At 39.0% G+C, this 24854-nt stretch overlaps 1 protein-coding gene across 2 annotated transcripts in view; it reads right to left on the bottom strand.

Annotated features, from left to right (window-relative positions):
- BTBD7 (BTB domain containing 7) overlaps positions 1 to 24854 on the bottom strand; it is an 81478-nt gene that overhangs the window by 10409 nt on the left and 46215 nt on the right. For both annotated transcript variants that reach the window (XM_079908243.1, XM_079908242.1), the window contains 5 exons: positions 11488 to 11696; positions 9487 to 9562; positions 5956 to 6116; positions 2986 to 3129; positions 168 to 357 (listed from right to left, as the gene is read on the bottom strand). In XM_079908243.1, coding sequence (XP_079764369.1) covers positions 168 to 357; positions 2986 to 3129; positions 5956 to 6116; positions 9487 to 9562; positions 11488 to 11696 — 780 coding nt within the window. The remainder of the gene's footprint in view (positions 1 to 167; positions 358 to 2985; positions 3130 to 5955; positions 6117 to 9486; positions 9563 to 11487; positions 11697 to 24854) is intronic.

Raw genomic sequence — 24854 nt, 5'->3', positions numbered from 1 at the left:
AGCCCAAATAAAATTTTACTTGCATATATTCTCTTCTGGATCTCAGGATATTTCAAAAGTCTTTTAAATATATTCATTCTTTTATTCAAATAATTTTTTAAGTCCTGACTATCCAAAATATGATCATTCATTTAAATATAATGCCTGAAACAAGGTTACTGCCTTACCTGGGATTTCATTTGCTACAACCGAAGGAGGGCTTGACTGGTTACTGCTGATCTGCTGGTGGCTGATCACGTGACAGCACTGTGGCACGGCATTATTGACCATGTAAAGTGTGTCTGGCACATTGGACATTCTAACCATTCTCAAACGCACAAGATCTGTTTGTTCCACCATCATCTCGTCTAGCACTGACTGAAAACAATTCAGTATTAACAGAATTAGTCAACCTTACACCTCTGCTAAATCACATTTAGAGAAAGATCACCGCCATCATCATATAAAAAGGGAATTAATTTATTGTTTCCAGTGTATGAAGCTTAAAATTGGTGGTGAAAGGAAAAAGTACCCTAATCTCTTTAATTTTTTCCTACCTCTTTAATTTTTTTTTGTTTGTTTGTTTTGTTTTGTTGCGGTACGCAGGCCTCTCACTGCTGTGGCCTCTCCCGTTGCGGAGCACAGGCTCTGGACGCGCAGGCTCAGCGGCCATGGCTCACGGGCCCAGCCGTTACGCAGCATGTGGGATCTTCCTGGACCGGGGCACAAACCCGCATCCCCTGCATCGGCAGGCGGACTCTCAACCACTGCGCCACCAGGAAAGCCCTACCTCTTTAATTTTTAAAGGATCTTTTTGGAGCATCTTTGAAAAGAAAGAATCATTTTCTGAAAAATCTGCTTTTTTTTTTTTTTTAATTTACTTTTATTTATTTTTTTCTACATTGGGTCTTCGTTGCTATGCACGGGCTTTCTCTAGTTGCGGCGAGCGGGGGCTACTCTTTGTTGTGGTGCATGGGCTTCTCATTGCGGTGTCTTCTCTTGTTGTGGAGCACGGGCTCTAGGCATGCGGGCTCAATAGTTGTGACTCACGGGCTCTAGAGCACAGGCTCAGTAGTTGTGGTGCACGGGCTTATTGCTCCGAGGCACGTGGGATCTTCCTGGACCAGGGCTCGAACTTGTGTCCCCTACATTGGCAGGCAGATTCTTAACCACTGCGCCACCAGGAAAGCCTGAAAAATCTGCTTTTAATTGAAGTATTTGAAATTTGAAGAAGGGATATAAAATTTATCAGAAATAACTTAAAGTTACTATAAAGAAAACAATGTATATATGTATATAAATATACATATATATGTATATATGTATGTATATACAATGTATATAAATATCAGAGCCAACAAGAAATGCTCAAAATATAAAATATTAAAGACTGATATTAAATTCAACAGACCTATACATAAACCTAATTGTTAAGTAAGTTTCAGATGAATCTCAACAAACTGCAGAACGGTCAAAATGGCATCATGTAAAAACATTTTCCACATTTACTGGGGGCATTTTTCTGCTTATGCATGGGTACAGGAGGACTGTCTGATCAGCTTACTGCTGCTCCATTTTGAGACAGAGCAGAAGGGAGGGTAGATCTAGATTATTACGGGCCTTTTATCACCAGACTCAACCTTCCAAGAGGCCTCAGCTGCTTGAGTGACTTTAATCATTGAACTTACTTCAGAAAGACCAGACCCAACCATTCTGCTTTTTTCCTCTGTTTTACAACTATTTAAAGTGTCAGCTACTCAGGGTGGGGGGGAGGGATAAATTGGGAGATTAGGACTGGCATATACACACTACTATATATAAAATAGACAACTAATAAGAACCTACTGTATGGTACCAAGAACTCTATTCAATACTCTGCAGTGACATATGGGAAAAGAACCTAAACAAGAGTGGATAGGGACTTCTCTGGCAGTCCAGTGGTTAAGACTTTGTGCTTCCAATGCAAGGGGCACGGGTTCAATTCCTGGTCGGGGAACTAAGACCCTGTGTGTTGTGCGGTGTAGCAAAAAAATAAAAATAATAAATAAATAAAAAGAGTGGACATACGTATAACTGATTCACTTTGCTGTACAGCAGGAACTACCACAGCATTGTAAATCAACTATACTCCAATACAAATTAGTTAAAAATAAAATAAAATTGGTAAACTGGAAAAAAAAAGTGTCAACTACTCAATAAGGGATAGATTATCAACCTATTCAATAAAATAAACCTCTCACAAATCCTTTCATAGACATATCTTAAACTAGGGACTCCAACAATAAAAATGAGAAAAATTTTAAGATAACTATGTTTCTATACCCAAACACATTGTTTTGCCTGTTAATTCATTTCATTAAGCTTACTAGTGATTTCTGACTTTCAAAGACTGTCAGTTCCTCAAAAGGTCACCCCAAAGATCTTACGGCTGAACATTTCTAATAAAAATTGCAGTATTTCATCTTCCATTACCATATTTACGTGGCGAGTTCTTTATGTTATAATATACATAATGCCAACTTTTTACTTAATAGGCCTAAAATTTTGTCTTAGTTTGTATACTTATTCCAAAACTAAACACAATTTCCAGCAGCCACTACAAAAATATGTTACAAGAAGTCATGGCATTTCTTTAGTTTACAAAAGGAAGAAGATATGTATGCAATCTTCTTTCAAACATTTCTCCCACCCTGAAGATCACAAAATACTGATGACCATTTCATTAAAATGAAAAATTTTTTCCAAGCTAACAGTTTGCAAGAAAAACTGATGAGAAAAATGTAAAATGCAATTTAATATGACCTAAGTTGTAAAAATAAAAACATGCTTGATAACTCAACATTTGGAAAACTCCTCTGGTGAGCAGTCAAACTAGAATTTACTTTCACTTTCCCTATTATTGGACATTTAGGCTATTTCCAAATATTTAAGTGATACCACAATAAATGTCTTTGTGTTTATAGTGTGTAACAAAGTAGTCTAACATCTTAAAATGGTTTTTATTACCTTTGCTTCTTCTACATAGGGAGAGAACAGTCGAGGACGAACATATATTCCAGCATTTTTTTGCCGTAACCAGGCATTTGACTTTCCGCCTTCTGTTGTAGGAAGCATATCTGATGGAGGAGTACTAATCAAGCCTCTTTTCATCTTGAAAGACAAAAATTTTTTTTTGAGAAACAGAGATTTCTGTAGCACCACAATATTACAAAGATAAAAATAATTATACCTATAAATCAAAATGTTTGAACTTTAGCATTTAAATACAAATTTAGGAATATATGTGAAATTTAAAAATACTTCAAATGTTCTATAATATTTAAAGGATTCAGCAAGCCATAAAAAGGTACTACAATTTTCCATTTTTCTCTACATAGAGGAATGATGTTTTAAAAACAAGAGCTGTACTAATTAAAAATATAATGAGTCAGACTAACTTTCAGAACTCTTAATGAGAACCAATTTGTTTTTTTCCTTACTCATCTGGGAACGGATTCCTCCCCACCTTACCCTCCTCAAGACAAAACAAACACATTCCTGGGCCTGTATCTACAGTACAAGGATGGACAGTCTGCACGGTGATTAGGGGCAGGGGCTCTAAGGGAAGGAGAACTTGGCTCAAACCCTAACTCTCCATTTAACAGCCACGTGACCATGGACATCTCCTTTTACCTGGGCCTCACCTTAAGGGCCCCTAGGTAGCCCTGGAGATGGGACACTGCACGACTAACTAAATGTGGTGGCCCTGTTGTTCCCACATCTATGCTAGGAGACTATAAATCAAGTCCTATAGCCCATGAGGTGACTGTGAAGAGTAAATGAAGGTAAGGAAGATAAGCAGCGCCTGGCACAGTGCTTAGCATACACTGAAAGAGCGTTATGGTTCACAGCCATTATTAGCGAACTTTTACTGGGGACTTGCTATGTGTTAGGCAGGGGATTAAGAGCAGAGATATATATTTTCTAAGTCTATTAAACAAAAGTTCTAAAATTTTTTTCTAAACCAAACTCAGGGATCAATTTGGTTTGGGTCCCAGGTTTTAAACAAAACCAAACACTGTTTCTTTAATATTATTCTTGTTAAATATAATAAACGTCTAATTGCTGCATTAAAATCATGTTGAATTAAAATATAGCAATAGACATATTTTGAAAATAGGAAAAAAACCCCACAACTCTAATCTGTTACAACTGTAATAATGTTGATATATTTCCTTCCAGTCTTTTTCAAATGAATTTTTACCTAACTAAATTTTAGAATACATAAAAATACACATTTTTCGTATGCTAACACATATATATGGAATCTAAAAAAGAAAAAAACATGGTCATGAAGAACCTAGGGGCAGGACGGGAATAAAGAGACAGACCTACTAGAGAATGGACTTGAGGACACGGGGAGGGCGAAGGGTAAGCTGGGACAAAGTGAGAGAGTGGTAGTATATATATGGACATATAAACACTACCAAATGTAAAATAGATAGCTAGTGGGAAGCAGCCGCATAGCACAGGGAGATCAGCTCGGTGCTTTGTGACCGCCTGGAGGGGTGGGATAGGGAGGGTGGGAGGGAGATGCAAGAGGGAGGAGATATGGGGATACATGTATATGTGTAGCTGATTCACTTTGTTATAAAGCAGAAACTAACACACCATTGTAAAGCAATTATACTCCAATAAAGATGTTAAAAAAAAAAGGTAAAAAACACCCCACATTTTTTTATCCTTCTTTCTAAAATTATATTCCATTATTATGTTGCTATATTAGTCTTTACAACCATTGGTCAGGGCAGGCAGCAAAATATTCTGTCAAGGAGTCGTGCTGTAATTTATTTTCCTTGTTATTAGATATTTAGGCTATTTCCCAAAATTTAATGATGATGCTACCAATGTACCAGCTATATCTCCCCTATGGAACAGTAATATTATTTCAAAAATCAGTGACCTAACAGGTAAAAAAATGATAACTTACTGTTTTATTTTGCTTTCTTTGGTGTGTGTGTGATGACTAGTGAGACTGAACATTTTTCTAATCAGAGAGTTCATAAATATTTAATTATTTTCTTCTAGTTTTTCCATATTTCAACGTAATATTTAATTCTTCAATCTAACAGGGATTAATTTTGTGCAAGTGAAAGGAGGGTTTAACTGTAAGCACACTTCTCCCCTCTCCCACTGATGGGTTAGTAGTACTGCAGTGACTTGTGATAGCTCGCTTATTAGATGTTCAATTCTTATATTAATCAGGATCCTTTTCTGGGCTATTTTGTCTTCTCTATTATGCTAGCACCACAGATTAACAGAGTTTTAAAATATACTTTACATTATGGAAGAGTTATCCCTCCTTAATTATGTTCTTTTTGGAGAACTTAAAAGAATTCTTATCAGTTTTTTTCCAGATGACTTTTATAATGTTTCTGTGCAGTTGAATAATAAACTATTATGATGTTTACAACATCATATTAAAGTTATAAACCAATATGTGAAGAATATTTATTTTTCCCATCCATTAATTACAGCAATTCTTACAGTCTAAAAAATTCACTTAAAAAATTTTGAAAGTAACAATCAGTCAGCTCCATTAGTTTTTACCTGAAATACAATTATAAGATTCATCCCTTTTACAATGAACTAATCTCCTTCTCTCCTGCTCTCTGATTTACTGCTATTCTTAAAGAGTCTCCAAAGGTAATTTCTACCCTTTCCTACTTGATCTACACTGATAAATGGCTGGATCAACTCCACTAGAAACTATCCTCTTGCAAAAGTAAGACTGACATCCACTCAACTCTCATCCACCAAACATTTATTTGTGCCATGTGCCAGACACTGGGGACACGATACAGTACAAAACAGACATCTGTCTCTGTCCTCATGGAATTTAGTTTCATGATACTCCATTAGTAGAAATTATTTACAATGATTTTAAAAAAAGACACTTTCTTTTCATGAAAGGGGTAAATGAAAAAAGACACTTACTGCATCACTTAGGACTTCACTGTTTATAGGTAAAATATGTTCAATTCGCACAAAAGGTAAGAGAGAAGAAAGGATCTCTCTAAGCTCTTCGATGTCCAGGTCTCGTCTTTTTACACCTCTCTTGTTCACACTATGAGCAGTGCCACTCAGTAAGTTTGGCTCTACGACAGAGACAGAAAATGAGGAGTCTCCAACCAAATCCAGATTTTCAGAGAAAGGCTTGCTTTCTTCTCTGGTACACTTTCAGTAACACTCTTTATATTAAGTATATCTGCTTTAAAAAGCGTTATAAGTAAATTATTTTTATGTCTTAAGAAGTTTTCATAATAGCGATACTCTCAGACAAAGAAAAAAGCATGGTGTCAACAGTACAATAACATTCTTTATGATTGTTCTGCATTAAAGAATACAGAATTCTTTTCCATATACTAACCCAAAGGAGAAAAAACGACAATCTATTAAAATCTAGTTTGACCAAGGGCTTTTTCTTAAGGTTTCTCACTTTGGTGACCAGTTTTTTAAAAAGTACAATAAGGGCATTGCAGGCCAAATGTTACTTCTGATCACTGTAGGTTATCAGTACGCTCATTAGGTTACTATGTATGTTTAACAGCAATTTAACGAGATTCTAAAATTATATCACCTGGAATCTTAAAGCAGCAAAACCTAATGTACACTCTATTTGACTTTAAGAATTTTATGAGCCTCTAAATTTTCATAATATGGGAATGTTAATGCATAAAAGTGAACCTTTTAACATCGGACGTGTAATACCACTGTCCAGAGCAGAGAATAAAATGTTTTCTTCATTGAGTATTAGTGAAAGGGGGAAATCTGAAGTGTATATATATGCTTTTGATATTGAGGTGGGAAGGAAATTTCATATTTGGGCAATTTTTAATCATATCTTTAAACCAGGGGGCTGTATATTTTTCTTCCTTAAAAAAATAAGATCTTTATCATTCACAAATATAAATGCTGGATTTTTTGCAAACACTACAGGCAAACTGGTATTTCCCTTAAATCACGTGCTAGATAAAGAGAGATTGTTTTTTGAGAGGGTAAGATATTTTTGGAGTCATTCAAAGTAAAATTACTGCACGTGTGTGAAACAGGGTTTTTTTTCCTCTTGTCTTGCCATGCTTTGGCTTCAGTACTTGTAAAAGACACTGCTTTTCAAAAGAAATTTTTTCTCAAAGTAGTGGTGTCCTGGTTTCAAATGAAATATTACAAGAAATTCCCAAATATGTAACACGTAAGGGCAGAAACCTTATGTATGAAGGGGACTGAAACAAAGGGCACCCTGGTTGGTGCAGCGTCCTCCTCATCCCTGTGAAAGAGCCTTCCAAGCACAGGCTCCGGACGCGCAGGCTCAGCGGCCATGGCTCACGGGCCCAGCCGCTCCGCGGCATGTGGGATCTTCCCGGACCGGGGCACGAACCCGTATCCCCTGCATCGGCAGGCGGACTCTCAACCACTGAGCCACCAGGGAGGCCCAAAACCACTGTTTTTTAAGGGAAGTTTTATCAAGGATGTTCATTATCTGCTCAAAATGAATATGACATTTCATCATTACCAGCCTTACATCAGCGAACAAGCCTATGATTATGTAGCATTATATACAGTCAACTCCTGTTATCTGGGCGGTTTCGTTCTCTAAAGCCACCACAGTTAGTGAACACTGAACCACTGCTCCTTAGGGACACACAGGGTTAGGTCCCTGTGAGCGTCTGGTCACATTAGTTTTGTTAACCAATCAAGACATAACCTTGTTTTACGTGTGTTTCTGTTTAAATACACCTTATTAGTACATATTGTTGATAACAATGAACTCACAGCCAACAGCACTGTAACTCATGCCTGAACTATGCTTATCAACACATATATTTTCTCCATAAGGCACATCACAGCACTCTTGGACTTAGGAACACTAAACAGTACTAAGCATTACACTAGGAGGCCATTTTAGACCCTGGGATCACCAGAAAAACCCATAAAGATGTGAAAAACAAGGCACTAAAAAGATTATGAAAAGGACACTGCTTTGAGAGCTGAAATAAGATGGCAGAGTGTCACTCTGTTCTACCTTAAGCTGGAAACGTATGACTCAAATTTTGTGTCACTTTGCACATCTCTGCAAGTGAACATGCAAGTGTCATGAGTACTGATTTGGGGATCACAAATAAATTTTAGCAAGTAGGTGAATGTGAAAATATAGAATCTGCAAATAAGGATAGACTGTATAATGGCATTTCAAAAATGTCCCAAATTAATAGTAGTGGTTTTTGTATTTAAAAAATTTCAAATCTGAAATTGCTAAAGGCTTTTAGCAAAAGACAAATTAGGAGAAATAGGAGGACTGCTTTTGTTCCCTAGTGCTTAGGTAGTATATTAAAGGGACACTATAAAAAGATTTGAAGGCAGGTTTAGCTTGATTTTTTTTTTTTTGCGGTACGCAGGCCTCTCACTGTTGTGGCCTCTCCCGTTGCGGAGCACAGGCTCCGGACGCGCAGGCTCAGTGGCCATGGCTCATGGGCCCAGCCGCTCCGCGGCACGTGGGATCTTCCCGGACCGGGGCACGAACCCGTGTCCCCTGCATCAGCAGGCGGACTCTCAACCACTGCGCCACCAGGGAAGCCCTAGCTTGATTTTTTAAAATATATTTTAAAATGTGGGCAGAACAACTCTGTAAGTGTACTAAAAAACACTGACTTGAACACTTTAAAAAGGTGAACTTTATGGTATGTAAATTATATTTATATAAAGCTGTTGAAAATGACAGGAAAGGGAAACCTGCATTTAATTTTTCTAATATTTTGATTTGAGTTCGCTACCTAGAGCAACACAATATTCTATGAAAGAAGGAGCACAGGTGGGTGGGCTAACCCTAGCTATAAATATAAGACTGCTATAGAATCATAAGCTTCCAAAGTTTAGTTAAAATCATAAGCTACATATGATGCTTCTATCTCTTCTGCAGTATCCCCAGCTGGAGGCCATTCAAAAGGATTATTTCTCCTTTACCTTCCACAAAAATTTAAAATAAACAACAAATATACTCTCTTTGGGTAGTCATATATATATTTTTTCCTTGAGGTAAAATTCACATAACATAAAACTCACCATTCTAACCATCTTAAAGTGTACAACTTAGTGGGACTTTCAGTACATTTAGAATGCTGTGCACCTATCACCACTATCTAATTCTAGAACATTTTCATCAACGACATGCTTTTGTAACACTTTAATTAAATGAAAAATTTCACTCTAATACTTTCATAAATCAGTCAACATATATTATTAAACACATAGAAAGATAACATTAAGAGTATCACTTTAAAGTTGCAAAATTAAATTTTCTGGTGTATTTATTTCTAATAAAGTATACCCTTTCCACTAAAGGATTCTACTGATTGTAAAAATTTGTTTTCACCAGGCAACAGTGGCAACTGTCAAAAGACTGATGTGCGGCATGCACTTCAGTAACTTCCAGGAAAAGCTTACAGTTGCAAGCTAGTTTTCTGAGCTTACCTCTGTCTGCTATTCTCTTCATTAACTGATGCTCACCCCATTTAATCAGATATTTAAGGATATCTTGTTCACTTGCCTATAATAAAAAACGGTTTACATTTATTTTAGTGCAATCAGATAGATGGTTAATCTCATTAATGACTCTTCCTAGGTCATAAAGTAAATACAACGTGCAACTTGTCACGCTTCACTCTTTACACTGGCTGTTTCCAATGTCTGAGCTAAACCTGTGGTGTATCAGCAGCAAATACACAAGACTGAATGACATGTGTTTTGTCCAGTAACCTCACTCTTGGCTCTAACTAAATTTTTATTCTTATTTCCATCGTTATTTTTTCTTTTCCTGTTTTCTTCCCCTGTTTTAAATTTACCTTACTATATGCCTTCGATACAGCTGGCTTAAATTCTTTTGGGGACAACATGGAGATAAACAGATGAAAGTAAAAGTGTAAGGATACAGTGTGACCGCTATCTCCTGCAGGAGCAGAAAAAAACAAGTATGGCAACTTGTATTGGCAGAAGACACTACAATCTCCACAAAGTATGCTACTGAATGGCGAAGGACCCTTCAAGCACTGCCTGTGAAATGGCAATGTGCCCCTCATTCTTTTGTACTTTTTTTTTTTTGGCTGTGTTGGGCCTTCGTTGCTGTGTGCGGGCTTTCTCTAGTTGCAGCGAGTGGGGCTTACTCTTCATTTCAGTGCACGGGCTTCTCATTGCAGTGGTTTCTCTTGTTGCGGAGCACGGGCTCTAGGCGCGCAGGCTCCATAGTTGTGGCACGTGGGCTCAGTAGTTGTGGCTCGTGGGCTCTAGAGCACAGGCTCAGTAGTTGTGGCTTGAGGGCTCTAGAGTGCAGGCTCAGTAGCTGTGGCGCACAGGCTCAGTTGTTCCGCGGCATGTGGGATGTTCCCAGACTAGGGCTTGAACCTGTGTCCCCTGCATTGGCAGGCAGATTCTTATGCACTGTGCCACGAGGGAAGCCCCTCTTTTGTACTTTATTTAAAATCTGAGGGCAAAATCTAGGCTGCTGTCCAAGGTTTTTACCTTCTAAGAAGAAATGCAAAACTTCTAAAAACAATAATTGAGAGAACTGACAAATCCTAACTCCCATAATGTCTGCATCAGGACAGTGAAATAAGGTTAATGAACACAGATACTAAATAAATCAAAAGCAATTATGACAACATTTGTACTGCAATCAAAGCAATATATGAAGGAAAAACACAGATGCTAAATGGATTTTTTAAATCTTCATTTCTGACTGAGATGGAAGCATTTCATAATTTTTCTGGTACAAATACAAAGAAACAGGAAATGGCTCAATGAGTTTATGACTTCATAACATTAAAACTGTTGTACAGTTTCTAGCATAAAATTCATACAGCCAATGCAAGAAGAAAAAAAAAGAAAAAAAAAGCTTGAACATATTCTACCTGAAAGTATTTTTTTACAATATTTTAAATCTATTGTTAGCTTAAATTACCTAATTATGAAGGACATATAAGTCAAGGGCACAAAAATTTGCTTAAAAGTACTTCTGACTAAAAATAAGTAGTTGAAAACATTATTATACTTCAGCAGGACACACACTGAGTTTTTATAAGTATTTGAGTAGGTCAGAAATTGAGTATTATTCTTACTTTGTGCTGCTTAAACTAACTATCTTCTGATACTTCACCAAATAAACGAAACTGTTACAGTGTATCTATTATTAACAGAAGCCAAGAGAATCACCATTGGGATATGCTTCTGACCTTGCCTTTTGCCTACTGTCACAACCCCTTTGGCGTGGTTGGTTAGGACCTGGGCCGGTTCACAATGCTGAATCATGGCGGCAGAGTGCACAAAGGGCCAGAGAGCTAGAAGGTTGTGGCTGCACAAATATGAAGAGGGTATTCCTGGGTGGGCTGATCTCCCGAGATGGGAGAGTAACAGAGTACAGATGGGTTTCTTGGTGCACCTATGAATGACAACGAATTTGAGAGGTGTATAAATGATTACCTGTAGGTAGTCAGACTGGATAGCAGTAAGCAGATGGTCTTTGCTGAGTTCATAAAAAACATCCGAAGTCATGACCTGGGAAAATTCCTCACAGAGGAAATGTAAAGCTTGTCGGTGTACCCATTTAGAGCCATATGGATGAGAGCTCCACTTGAGGATGGCAATTAAGGTATCTAATGAGATGCTTTCAGCAATGATATCCTCACAGCCTAAAAGAGAAGGCAAATACTTCTTGAGATTAATCATAAATATTACTTATTGAACATCAGTGTGTTAGACACCAACCTTAAAAGTATCAATGGTAAAAAAGAACAAGGAGATAAATAAAATCTCATGGTAATCACCAAGACTTGGTGGGATGGGGTAACAGTTGGTAACTGTAATAGATTATGACATCTATAGGGAATCTGCTGTTCCATAAAGACAGATCCATAGAAAAAGGCAAGGAACCCTCATAATTGTTTAAGAAAATAAACATCTATGTGCAACTCAACAATCTGTATAAGACATTCTAGTGGACGGCACTGGACCAAAGGGGAAAGAAAGAAGAATAGGTAGAAATGGTACAGTTTTGGGAACTGGCAAGAGGAAGGCTTGGATGACACCTGACTGATAAGAGAATCCACCCTTGGGGGTAAGACAGGTGGGCTATCTTCTAGGAACTATGAGGACATCTGTTTTTTGTATTATTCTAATAAAAAACCAACACTTCGCATTGCCGATAGTTTAATCCCTCAGAATACAGATAAAATACTGCAGTTTTTTGTTCATCTGGTGAACTAAAAAGAAATATGTGGTTTAAGTGAAAAGGACCAGGATCCTGGAGAAAGTGACTATGGCACCTTAAAAGCTCAAAGAAGAGACGAGGAAAATCTGAGGATGGTCATCTATTTTCCTTAGGAAAGATAATTTCAAAATACAGAGATAAAATGTAAGTAAAATTACAGTGACAAAGACTGTGTAAGGGAAAATGGCTAAAGTTGGACAGAAATTCTTCACAACTAAGTTTACTATAAAATAAAAAAAGAACCCCAATAATGGGGGGGGTTGTTTAAACACCACCACCACCACCAACAACAAAAATGTGGCTAAACAGGCTGCTGTCTAATGAGCTCAGAGGTTTAAAAGATAGAGTAGTAAAAGACAGAAAGGGCCGCAGTGAACTCTGGAGACTTCCAAAGCTCAAAGTTCTTGTGAACCTATGAAAAGTGAAAAGAGAAAGATAACAACTCCCATTTTCAGGTGATATAAGATCATTAGGAACCAATAGCGAGTCTGTAAAAAGTAATGCTTCCTCCCCTTTTCTGATATGGTACCAGATAAGCAGAATATCATAGAGAACTGTATAACCTGATTTCTGCAAAGCATTTAACAAAACACTTCATGATGTCTCTAGACTGTTAGCTACAGAAGACGGGGATCGCTGTCTTCACTGTATCTCTAGCACCTTCTACCACATGGTAGGCATTAAATAAAAATTTGCTGAATGTACAAATGAGATCTTTGAAGATAAGACAGAAAGATGTGGAGGGATGATAGAACAGTGGCTAACAGAACCATTTGCAAGTAGCACTGATTAACTCCCGGGATGGAGCGGAGAGTCTCTGTCTTTCCGATATTAATCAAGAATTTGACTTTCTCTTTCTGACACATATATATGGAATCTAAGAAAAAAAAAAATGTCATGAAGAACCTAGGGGTAAGACGGGAATAAAGACACAGACCTACTAGAGAATGGACTTGAGGATACTGGGAGGGGGAAGGGTAAGCTGTGACAAAGCGAGAGAGTGGCATGGACATATATACACTACCAAACGTAAACTAGATAGCTAGTGGGAAGCAGCCGCATAGCACAGGGAGATCAGCTCGGTGCTTTGTGACCACCTCGAGGGGTGGGATAGGGAGGGTGGGAGGGAGGGACACGCAAGAGGGAAGAGATATGGAAACATACGTATATGTATAACTGATTCACTTTGTTATAAAGCAGAAACTAACACACCATTGTAAAGCAATTATACTCCAATAAAGATGTAAAAAAAAAAAAAAAGGAATTTGAATTAAGTTGTGGAAAGTATGCTTCAAAGTCTTGAGATGACCTAAAGCTGGGAAACGCAGTTAAAAATACACTGGATAAAATGATCATAATTAGCTAAAAAGATGGATCGAAATGAAGATGAAATCTAACTAAAAAAATCAGAAAGTTCTATATTTAGATTAAAGAAAAGCAACAGCACAGTAAAAGACAGGGGCGAGCCAGCTTAACTGTAACCGCTTATTTAAAGATAATATCTGGGTATGTTAACTGAACAAATGCAAAATGTGACATGGCTGCTATAAAACTAAAGCAATCTCAGGCTTTTAAGATACAAGCATAGAGTCATAATCAAAGGAATAATGTTGCACTGCTCTCCTGTGGGGTGCTGTGCTCTGTTGTGAGCCCTGTGTTTAGACGGGCAATGACAAAACTCCAGAATTCTCAGAGGAGGGTGTAAGTACAGGGGAGAGTTTGAGACCTGTTACTGAAGAAAAGCTCTGAACAAACAAGATTATTATTGATTTATGTAAGAGAAACCTGAGGAGAGACATAAGAGCTATCTTTCAATGTTTGATGGAACCTCATGAGGCAGAAAAGAAATGACCCATTCTCTGGTTGCAAGGGCAAGTCCTGGGAAACACTTGATGGTAAAAGAAGAGAGATTTTGACTCATTATTAAGAAATTTCTAACAGTTAGAACTGCTCTCCTTACCTCCCCTCAACAAAAGGATCCCTCTAGAAAAAGGCAGGAGCAGAGGCTAGCTTGTCGCATTAGGAGTAGCGTACCAAGAACCCTTACACTGGGTATGGAACTAAGGTAGGAAGACATCCAAGCTTTTTCTGCCACAAAGATAAAATCATTTTTAGAAATAACAGAGTAAGCATAAGAGTAATTAAATCTAAAGATTAAAGATTAATTTCTTTAATCTAAACATTAAAATGAGATCCTTATAAATGAAATCTGCATGTAAACACCACCAAAGGCATGAATATGTGCTGATGAGAAGTGGGAAATATGGAAAAGTTCTGAACAGTTCTCAAGATTTTACTGTAAGCCTCGAATGCCAAGCTGAGGACAGGCCTCGCCCAGCAGCCAGTGGAGAAATCCCGTCTGTCTGCTGTTTTAAAGCGGGCATTGAAGTGGAGTCAAGTAGTATGAGTCAACATGACAGGAAAGGCAACCCGGTAGACATGCTTGGGGACAAAGCCAGGCAAATTAGAGAAAATGTGGTTTTTAAAAGAATGTGTCACAATCCTACTAAAACCAGGATATTGGCAGAGGGAAGAAAGGGAATTAAAGATAACATCATATATTTAAACTTCTGAGGTTTACAAAGAAGCTAGACATGACAGGAAAAATGGACTTTGAAATCAAACTGACTTGAAATCCCAGCTTGACCATTTAGCAGAAAAGTCACTTTGGGCAAATCACTTACCCTCCCTGAGCCTGAAATGTTTTCATCTGTAAAACTGGGATTATATTCCTAACTCAGGGTTATGATATGAGATTTAAATGAGATCGTATCCTTGATGATATTCTTCCTTCATTCGAACATTCTGGAGTACCTACTTGCCAAGTGCTGTAATTACAAAGCTCTTTCTACTGCACAATTTCCTGGGTAATGTCACCTGTCCCCATGGCCTTAACTCCCACTGTATCCTTATGTCTTTCAAGGTCCAACCTAGAGCTCTCTCCTGACATCCAGACTCATTTCTTAAACTTCCCAGACTCATTCCTTAACTTCCCAGAGTTCACATGGATATTCTGCAGACATCTTTAATCCAAAAGTCACTTCGTTTCCTCTGGGAAATCTAGCCCTTCCTCCTCCCGCCTCTAGCACTTCCCTCCCCATATATATATACACACACATATATATACACACACATACACACACACACACACACACACACACACACACACACCTTTGTTATATATGTAACAAATTATTCAGTAGCCTGACTTCAAGATAAACTCCAAACTGCAGTTTTTTGGGTGATCTGGCCTCTGCCAACTTCTCCAGCCCCTACTCGGCTCATATCCTGCACTCTATTCATACTGCATTACTTACAATTTCCTAGAATTCCACCGAACTCTCTCACCTCTAGGCCTTTACATATGTTGCTCCATTTTTCTGAAATGCTCTTAATTTTCCTTCGTAACTCCTCCACATCTTTTAGACTCAGCTTAGATATTGCCTCTTTCAAAAGCCTATCTTGAACCTGCTCCCCAAAGCCTAAGTCAAAAGTCAGGTGTTCCTCTTACCTAAAAGTTTCCATGGTGCCCTGTGTTTCTCTCTGTAATAGCATTAAACTCTCATAATAGTTTATCTTTCTGATATATTTGTCTGAATCCTCTATCAGACTGAGCGCTCCTTTGGGGTAGTGGCCCCCATCTTTTTTTTTTTTAATAAATTTATTTATTTATTTATTTTTGGCTGCGTTGGGTCTTCATTGCTGTGTGCAGGCTTTCTCTAGTTGCAGCGAGAGGGGGCTACTCTTCATTGAGGTGCGTGGGTTTCTCAGCTCTTGCTGCAGAGCACGGGCTCTAGGTGTGCAGCCTTCGGTAATTGTGGCACGCAGGCTCAGTAGTTGTGGCGCACGGGGCTTAGTTGCTCCGTGGCATGTGGGATCTTCCCGGACCAGGGCTCAAACCCGTGCCCCCTGCATTGGCAGGCGGATTCTTAACCACTGCACCACCAGGGAAGTTCCAGTAGTGGCCCCATCTTATCTCTGATTCTATCTATCTACCTGACACCTGGTAAATAATTAATTAAAAACAAACATAAGAGAGGGCACGCGCTCTCTTTTTTCCCTATAGAGCTTACTGACTCCATTTCCTAACTACAGACTAAACAGTACATACATTTCTTTAAAGACAACTAAATGACACAGTCAGAATGACTACTTTATCTTTTTAAACTAGAACTTTAGAGCTTATTAGACTATTATCCACATGTGCTAGATTACTGTTTAGACATAATCACTACTCCCAGCCTTCTGATCCCCCTACCCCACCACCTCCACGGGCATAGTGTATTTCGCTGCCCCAAGACTTTGGAATTGGCCATGAGATCTGCTTTGGCCAATTAAATGTTAGTGAATGTGATGTGACAAAAGGCTTCAAAAGTACTTTTGGGAACTAGACTTGCCCTCTCACCTTCTGCCACTGCCATGGGAAGCACATACTGTGGCTAGTCTGTTGGTCCCAGGAGGAAAATGAGCAGCAGTGGGAACACAGCCACTGGCCCTACTCAACCATGGTGGCAATCAGAGTGACTCCAGTGCTGCAAATTTAAATTTGGGATTTCAACTGACCTGGAAATTTGTGAGAAATACATGTTTTTTATTAAATGCCACTGAGATTCTCTGGTGGTTGTTACACAGCAATGACTAATAAACCATACACCTTTTTGGATGAATCAAAGCTTTTAATGATTTCCTTGTAACAGAAAAACTCATCTGTAGCCTAGCCATGTAATGGCTCAAAGATGCCCATGTATTTTGCTCAGGTAGCAGATTTCCAACAATGCTGTTGTGAGGCTGGCAGACAGTATGAAGTCTGTCTTTTTGCAATTTACAATTCTTTTTGCTTGTGTGATAACCCCATTTTACAGATCCATCTCCAACTTTTTATATCCTTTCTTCTATTCTCTTTCACCAGAATATCTTCTTTCTAATCTTTAACTTAAGGTGGCAAAAATGCCTCTCTCCAAAAATTTGAGCTATATAACATGAATGATCAAGGCAGAAATACAAAGTGAAACAAATTAATTTGACATTTAGTAATACAGATGATTGTTACTGCTGCATGTTAAATAGGACGACTTTCTGTTTTTATTATGAACATTTTTCTTTTTCTCCTCTTCGTGCTCCTCTGATAACTAAAATGCACTTCAACGTTGACAGATTTCCTGAATAATACACTGTCAGCATCTGTCTTTACTGCCACTCTCATACTCTTCGTTATTCCTAGGTATATACCCTCATACATGTTTCACCAATATCAGTGGGAGACCTTTTCATTGGCTCATATCCAACAGGAAATGTATAAGCTGCTTCCAAATTTAGAGTTTCATATTGGGTTTGAGGTGGTAAGAGGAAGAAAGAAATAGACAAGGGGGAAGAAAGAAAAGGAATTATGGAGATTACGGCTTGCCATGCAACATAAAACAACATAATAAGGTTAGAGGAAGGCTGGCCTTAGAGCATGCATAGTGACTCTTCAGTGGCACCAGAGTTAGAATGAAGACTTCAAGTGCAAATAGGCTTGAGAGAAAAGTTGTTTCAGTTCTTTCCTACTAACCTCTACATGACTGATTCAAATCCTAAGGAAAGGAATTATGAAACAAGAGGGAAATGAGGGCAGCATGAAGTAGCAGGAAGAGCATATAAGGCTTTGAATTCAGGTAATTATATCACTAACTCTTGGCTCTCACCTATCAGCCTGTACTGGATCAAAGCACACCACCCTCTGTTAGTCTCATTTCCTCACATCCAGGATGAAATAATTCCATCAGAGTTCTGAGGATTATGTTAAATAATATTGGGGAGCCAGTGCGTCCATGAACACTATCCTTTTTCTAGGCAAGAAATCTTAAATCAGCTGTGCCAACTATCTTTCTCTCTCTTTCTCACATACACACACACAAAATAAACTAGTTAATGTTTCTTACTGATTCTTCCTTCAAAATGCTCTTTGATTAGCTTTGTTTTCCATTCCCATTAACACCACCTTGGTTCAAATCCTCAGTACCTCACACATTAATTATAGAAAAGCTTCCCACTATCTCTGTCCCTTCAGTATTCTAATCTATAATGATCACGCAGCCGAAAGGTTTGCTTTCTAAAACACCACTATCAACACATCATCCCTGCACATCTATTTTAAAAAGGCAACCAGAATTCCAGATCCGAGGCAGAGAATAAGCATGAGACATGGGGGTTAGAGGACAAGTCAATCTATGCCTTAGTGTTTTTCATTGCTAGTCCTTGGACTCTGCAACATCTGAGAGCTGGCTGGATAAAGGTTCCTCTCTGCTATCCTTCAGGAGGACCATTCTGAAGAAGATTCTACAAAACTCCTCAAGGATCCTGGCTTGAAGCAGGCTTGAAGCCCAGTAGCCTCCAGTGGTAACCAACACAATGGCCCACTCTTACGCTGCTTTCCTTCCTCCCCCGTTGCAATCCCTCTAATTCTCATTCTTGTTCATGGGATGCCTTACCAAATAAACTACCTGCAAGCAAGCCTTTGTTTTAGGCTGTTTCAGCACAGGTTATGGGGGAATGAGAGGAGACACTCACACTATGATAGTAAGATAAGTGGCCCTAGGAAATAAGATTCTTGAGTGAGATTCTGGAACTAAATCACTCACTGGTAAGATGGCGAAGAGGACCCCATTCCCAATGACAAGTGGGGTGGTGATAACCCCTGCCTGTAGCAGCATGACAATACTGAGATTCACTAAGTGAAGTATTAGTTCGGTAATAGTGGTTGAACTTGAATGGAAACATTAGTAATTCGAAGGACCTGATGTGGCTGGATGAAAAGTCATGAAAAAAAGAAAATGACAGTCACCCCTCAAAGTCTAAGAATTTTGTCAAAATCAGGAAACTTCTAGATCAGTGTTCAAAGAGACCCTTATTTCCTGCAGCTGCAGAAAAGACTGCCAAAACTCAGGCTCAAGATTTAATTTTAAGGATATCAGAACTACAAAGAAGACTTGAGCAAAGTCTTGGCAAACCTCTGACAAAATCTGGGTCTTGATAGGAACAGGTGGACACAGAAACCTGCAAGGGGGATATTTGGGTGGATGAGCTAGGAATGCTAAACCCCAAGATTCACTTGAACTTTCCACGCTGGGAGGAGCAGCGCCTCCCAACTCCTTGCTAGAGGACAGTAGCGTTCTCTTGCCAGAAGACCCTGGAGGTGCCTGAAAAGACAGGGTTTGTCTTCTTCAACATCTGCCCCTGCCTCCTCTCACTAGCTCCAAACCAATAATGAGGATCTGTTCAAGCATAATCACATTCTGAGAGAGAAAGTACAGTTCCCGTTCTGGGAAGAAAGCACACCCACCCAAGGAATTACAAGACCTGGATATAAATACTGTGAGAGTGGATACTGAGAGTGCTGTGCCAGGGGGCTAGGTCTGGGGCAGTGCAAAAGGAGCAGGAAGGTGTTCGTCCAGAATCCGAGGGACTCAACTGCAGTACCTTTTGGTGCTTCCTTGCTCAGTGATAATGGAGGCTGGGCAACTGCAGATACTCCTGGGATGAAGGTCTGGGTCATCTCACCTGGCAGGCTATCTAGACCTGATGAAATGCTGGCAAAGCATGAAGAAAATCTAGGTTGGGTGATGGAAGAGGGAGACTGTGCTGACCTGTACTGTTTAAACTTGCTTAAGCGAAAACTCTTTTCCACGATCTCCATCCCTGTCTGTTTCTAAGCTAAAGTTGGCCAAAACAGAAATGTGTGATTTGAAAGGAAGCAGCAGCAGCCATTACTCTCTAAAAGTCACTGTAGGGACTTCCCTGGTAGCGCAGTGGTTAAGAATCCGCCTGCCAATGCAGGGGACATGGGTTCAATCCCTGGTCTGGGAAGAGCCCACATGCCGTGGAGCAACTAAGCCCGTGTGTGACAACTACTGAGCCCACGTGCCGCAACTACTGAAGCCCGTGTGCCTACAGTTGGTGCTCTGCAATGAGAAGCCACTGCAATGAGAAGCCCATGCACCACAACGAAGAGTAGCCCCTGCTTGCTGCAACTAGAGAAAGCCCGCGCGCAGCAAAAAAGACCCAACGCAGCCCCCCCCCAAAAAAAACAGAAAAAAACCACCAAAAATCCCAAAAACAAACAACAAAAAAAGTCACTGTAGCTAGATGTGGTGACAGGCAGACACAGAGGTGCCCGTGGATTCTAGCTTGTCCTTGCTCTGCAGCTCTGCATCCAGCTCTCCCTCCCAACTGCAGCCCTGGTGACAACACCAGCCCCAGGCAACCACCAGATGATTGGCTGTAGATCCACAGAGCCACTATCGGGCGTGCTTCCCCCTTTGCAGCTCCACCTTAGTGGCTCGATGTCCTTGGCTTCCCAGGTTGACTGGTTGTTAACTCCTTTGGGTCTAACTCCTCTCCCTTTCAGACCTTCACTTCCCCAGCTTCTCCCACAACTGTGTAAGGCCCAATTCCTATAGTAATCCCCCTACCCCGAAAGTCGGAGTTGCTCAGCTTCCCTGACTGAACTCTGAGTGATACAGTTACAATGAGAATATCAATTATAGCCTCCAGCCAATTGCAGCAGCTGGGACTGTGGCCGATAGCACCGTCTTTCCTGAACTGAGTCTTTTATAGAGGCGTGGCTGGTTATCACCTTGAAGGCTCTGTGATAAATTAGATTTAAATTACTGATTTCCCCTAATTAAGTTAAATCACATGGAATTGTTGACATTAAACCATTCTAACCTATGAAAATCAGAAGATTAAATAATGTATTTGTTTTCCATTGCTATGTAACAAATTATCACAAACTTAGTGGGTTAAAACAACAAACATATCATCCCATATTTTCTGTGGGTCAGGAGTCTGGGCACGGGCCACCTGGGTCCTTAGTCAGGGTTTCTTAAGGCTGCAGTCAAGGTGCCAACTGGGTTTACATTCTCATCTGAAGGCTCAACTGGGGAAGAATTTGCTTCCAAGCTCATTTGGGTTGCTGGCAGAAATCATTTCCCTGCAGCCGTATAACTAAAGGCCCAGCTTCTTGCTGGCTATTAGCTGCGGGGTTCACACTCAGCTCCAAGAGGCTGCTTGCAGTACTTGCCATGCAGTCCACTCAACAGGCCATCTCACCACATAGTAGCTTACTTCTTCACAGCTGGCAAGGTAAAAAGTCTCTAGTGTAAGTCTACTATGAAGATGGAGTCTTATATAATATAATGAAACCATGGGAGTGATATCCCATCATCTTTACCATATTGTATTAGTTAGAAACAAGTCTTACGTCGCACTCACACTTAAGGGGAGGGGCTGCATAATGGTATGAATACCTGAAGGTGAGGGTCATTAGGGGTCACAGTACGTTTATAAGCGTCTTAGCAATATCCTTTCTGACATACTAGACAATCCTAATCATTTTAGTCTGCCACAGTACTCATTTCTTTGATCAGCTTTAGCTGCCTTTTCTCAGAACGTGTCTAACGTAACTACATTTCTGAAGAGCAGTAAGAACTGCAATCAATATTTTAGGTAAAGGTGTATCATAGTTTGGCCAAAAAAAAAAAAAAAGGACTGATAAGAAAGCCAAGAATACTCAGTGAGGGAAAGGACAGTCTCTTCAATAAATGGTACAGGGAAAACTAGATACCTACATGCAAAAGAATGAAACTGGACCCCCTATCTAATACCACTCAAAAAATTAACTCAAAATGGATTAAGGACTTAAAGACTTTAAACTGTAAAACTCCTAGAAGAAAACACTGGGAAAAAGCTACTTGACATCAGTCTCGGCAAGTATTTTTGGATATGACACCAAAAGCACAAGCAACAAAAACAAAAATCAACAAGTGGGACTGTAACAAACTAAAAAGTGTCTGCATAGCAAAAGAAACAATTGACAAAATAAAAAGGTAACGTACGGAATGCGAGAAAATATTTGCAAGCCATAAATAACAAGGGGTTAATATCCAAAATATATAAGGAACTCATACAACTCAACAGCAAGCAATCTGAGTAAAAAACTGGACTTAATAGGCACTTTTCCAAAGACATACAAATGGCCAACAAGTACATGAAAAGGTGCTGAACATCATTAACCACCAGGGAAATGCAAATCAAAACCACAATGAGATATCATTTCACACCTGTTAGAATGACTATTATCAAAAAGACAAGAGACAACAAATGCTGGCAAGGTTGGAGAGAAAGGGAACCCTTGTGCACTGTTGGTGGGAATGTGCATTGGTACAGCCACAGAGAACAGTAGAGAGGTTCCTCACAAAATTATAAATAAAACTATCATATGATCCAGCAATCCCACTTCTGGGTATATATATCTGAAGATATGAAATCGCTATCTTGAAGAGATATCTGCACTCCCATGTTCATCACATCAATATTCACAATAGCCAATCCAAGACATAGAAACAACCTAAGTGTCTATCAACAGATGAATGGATAGAGAAAATGTGAGATATCTATATCTATAATCTATATCTAGTATTCAGCCATAAAAAGAAAGAAATCCTGCCATTTGCAACAACATGGATGGACCCTGAGAGGATTATGCTAAGTGAAATAAGGCAGAGAAAGAAAAATATGGCATCACTTATACATGGAATCTAAAAACATCAAACTCATGAAACAGAGAATAGAATGGTGGTTTCTAGAGGCTCAGAGGCAGGGAAAAGAAGATGTTGGTCAAAGGGTACAAACTTTCAGTTATAAGATGAATAAGGTCCAGAGATCTAATGTAAAGCATGGAGACTAGTTAACAATATTGTACTGTATACTTGAAAGTTGCTGTGAGAGCACAGGTTTAATGTTCTCACCATAACAACAACAAAATGTTAATTATGTGAGATAAAGAATATGCTAACTAATCTTATTGTGGTAAACATTTTGCAATGTACACATGTATCAAATCATTGCATTGTATACCTTAAATTTACACAATGCTACATGTCAATTATAGCTCAATAAAGCTGGGGGAAAAATAACTCTGGATTAAAATCTATTTTCATTATAAAAAAAAAGGAGACTGAATTTTTCTGGGTTTTATTTCTTATACTCTTGGCTAATGTTCAGAACCTGGTTGTCCCTGTTGGGTAGGGCATTAACATACAGGCAGAGACTTAAGTGTAACATATTTATCTATGTGGAAGTATGTCTTTCAAACTTCTGCCCCTTTTAACAGCCTTATAAGATTTTCTTGTAATAGCTAAATGCCAGAAAGCATTACTAGTATTATAGATCCATTCCAAATATCTTTTAAAATTCCCTTTCAGTATATTTTAAAAGTTATGTTCTAATACAATCTCTGGATTGTCTATCTGGATGGATATACAAGAAACTGATAACACTGGTTGCCTCTGTGAAGGGGAACATAGGGGCTGGGGGACAAAAAGTTGAGAGGGCAGGAGACTTTCACTGAGTACCCTTTTGTACCTTTTGAATTCTGTTCCATTTGAATGATTATCTATTCAAAAAATCAAATAATAAAAAAAATAACAAAAAACACCAGGCTATAGAAGGTGCCAGGAGTTCCTTCCCTCAGTGCTCAATATAAAATCAATCAATGACCACAAAATCCAAGCAAATATTGGGAAGGAAATGAGAAGGTTCGCTGCTTTGAGAACGTTACTCCCTTCTGATGGGAAAGACACAATCACTGAGATTCATGTAACTTGTGTGTGAAAATGTACAAAGAGTGCTTGTATTCTTTACTCTTACAGCTCTGCCAAGCTGTGTGAAAGGGAAAAACAAAGATGGGAAAGAAGCTGAAAATGTCTAAAGAACAACTTTAGTAACTAAAAGAGGAGGCTAGAGCACACAGACAACTGACAAAAGACTGAAGATTTCTCTTTATACCATGAAAGGAAAAAAAAAAAAAGACTAAGAATCCCTAAGATACTTAGTTGAATATAGATTTATATTTCTTTAATGTCTGTTATAAATTAACGTTTCTAATATGACATTTTTAGTATTTGTGCTTAAGTGTTTTTTGGGGTGAGAACAGCATAATAAAAGGGAGAAGCATTCACAGGGATTCCGTTCTCTGCACACAAACACTATATATAAGCCTCTGCTAAACTAAAATGCGAGGGGATCTAATTCTGGGACCTACAGGATGCCTGAACTCCTTGAAATTGAACACACGTTCTCACGTGCAGGCATCTTACTGGAAGAGAGATGCCAAGATACACCACTAGAGTCGGACTGCTCCGAGACCCAATCCCAACTCCCTTTAGCTGTGTGATGTATGAAATTTTGCCTGTTTCCTCATCTGAAAAATGTTTCCTAATCCTAAAAATCTCCCTCATCAGGTTATTTTGAGGATTAAATAAGAAAATATACACACAGCATCTAGCACATTAACATACGATAAACATTAAATAAATGGCAGCTATTACTATAACTAAGTTCCCTTGAAGAGGGCCCCCACCGTTCTGGTGTATTCTAATTCAAAAGCAAGTATGGGGATTTGCCGGGGTAGGAGAGGGTAGGAAGGGAGCATAATCTTAAGACAGCAGAGCAAGTCAAAGATCATAAAGGGAACAGAAAGGGTCAGTGACAACCTAAATGTACACTTTTCTCTCACAGATCATTTATTAAAATGCTACAT

The sequence above is a fragment of the Stenella coeruleoalba genome, assembly GCF_951394435.1.
Source record: "Stenella coeruleoalba genome assembly, chromosome: 2".
Taxonomy (NCBI): domain Eukaryota; kingdom Metazoa; phylum Chordata; class Mammalia; order Artiodactyla; family Delphinidae; genus Stenella; species Stenella coeruleoalba.
The sequence above is the reverse complement of the archived record's forward strand: the minus strand, read 5'-3'. Positions and strand labels throughout refer to the sequence as shown.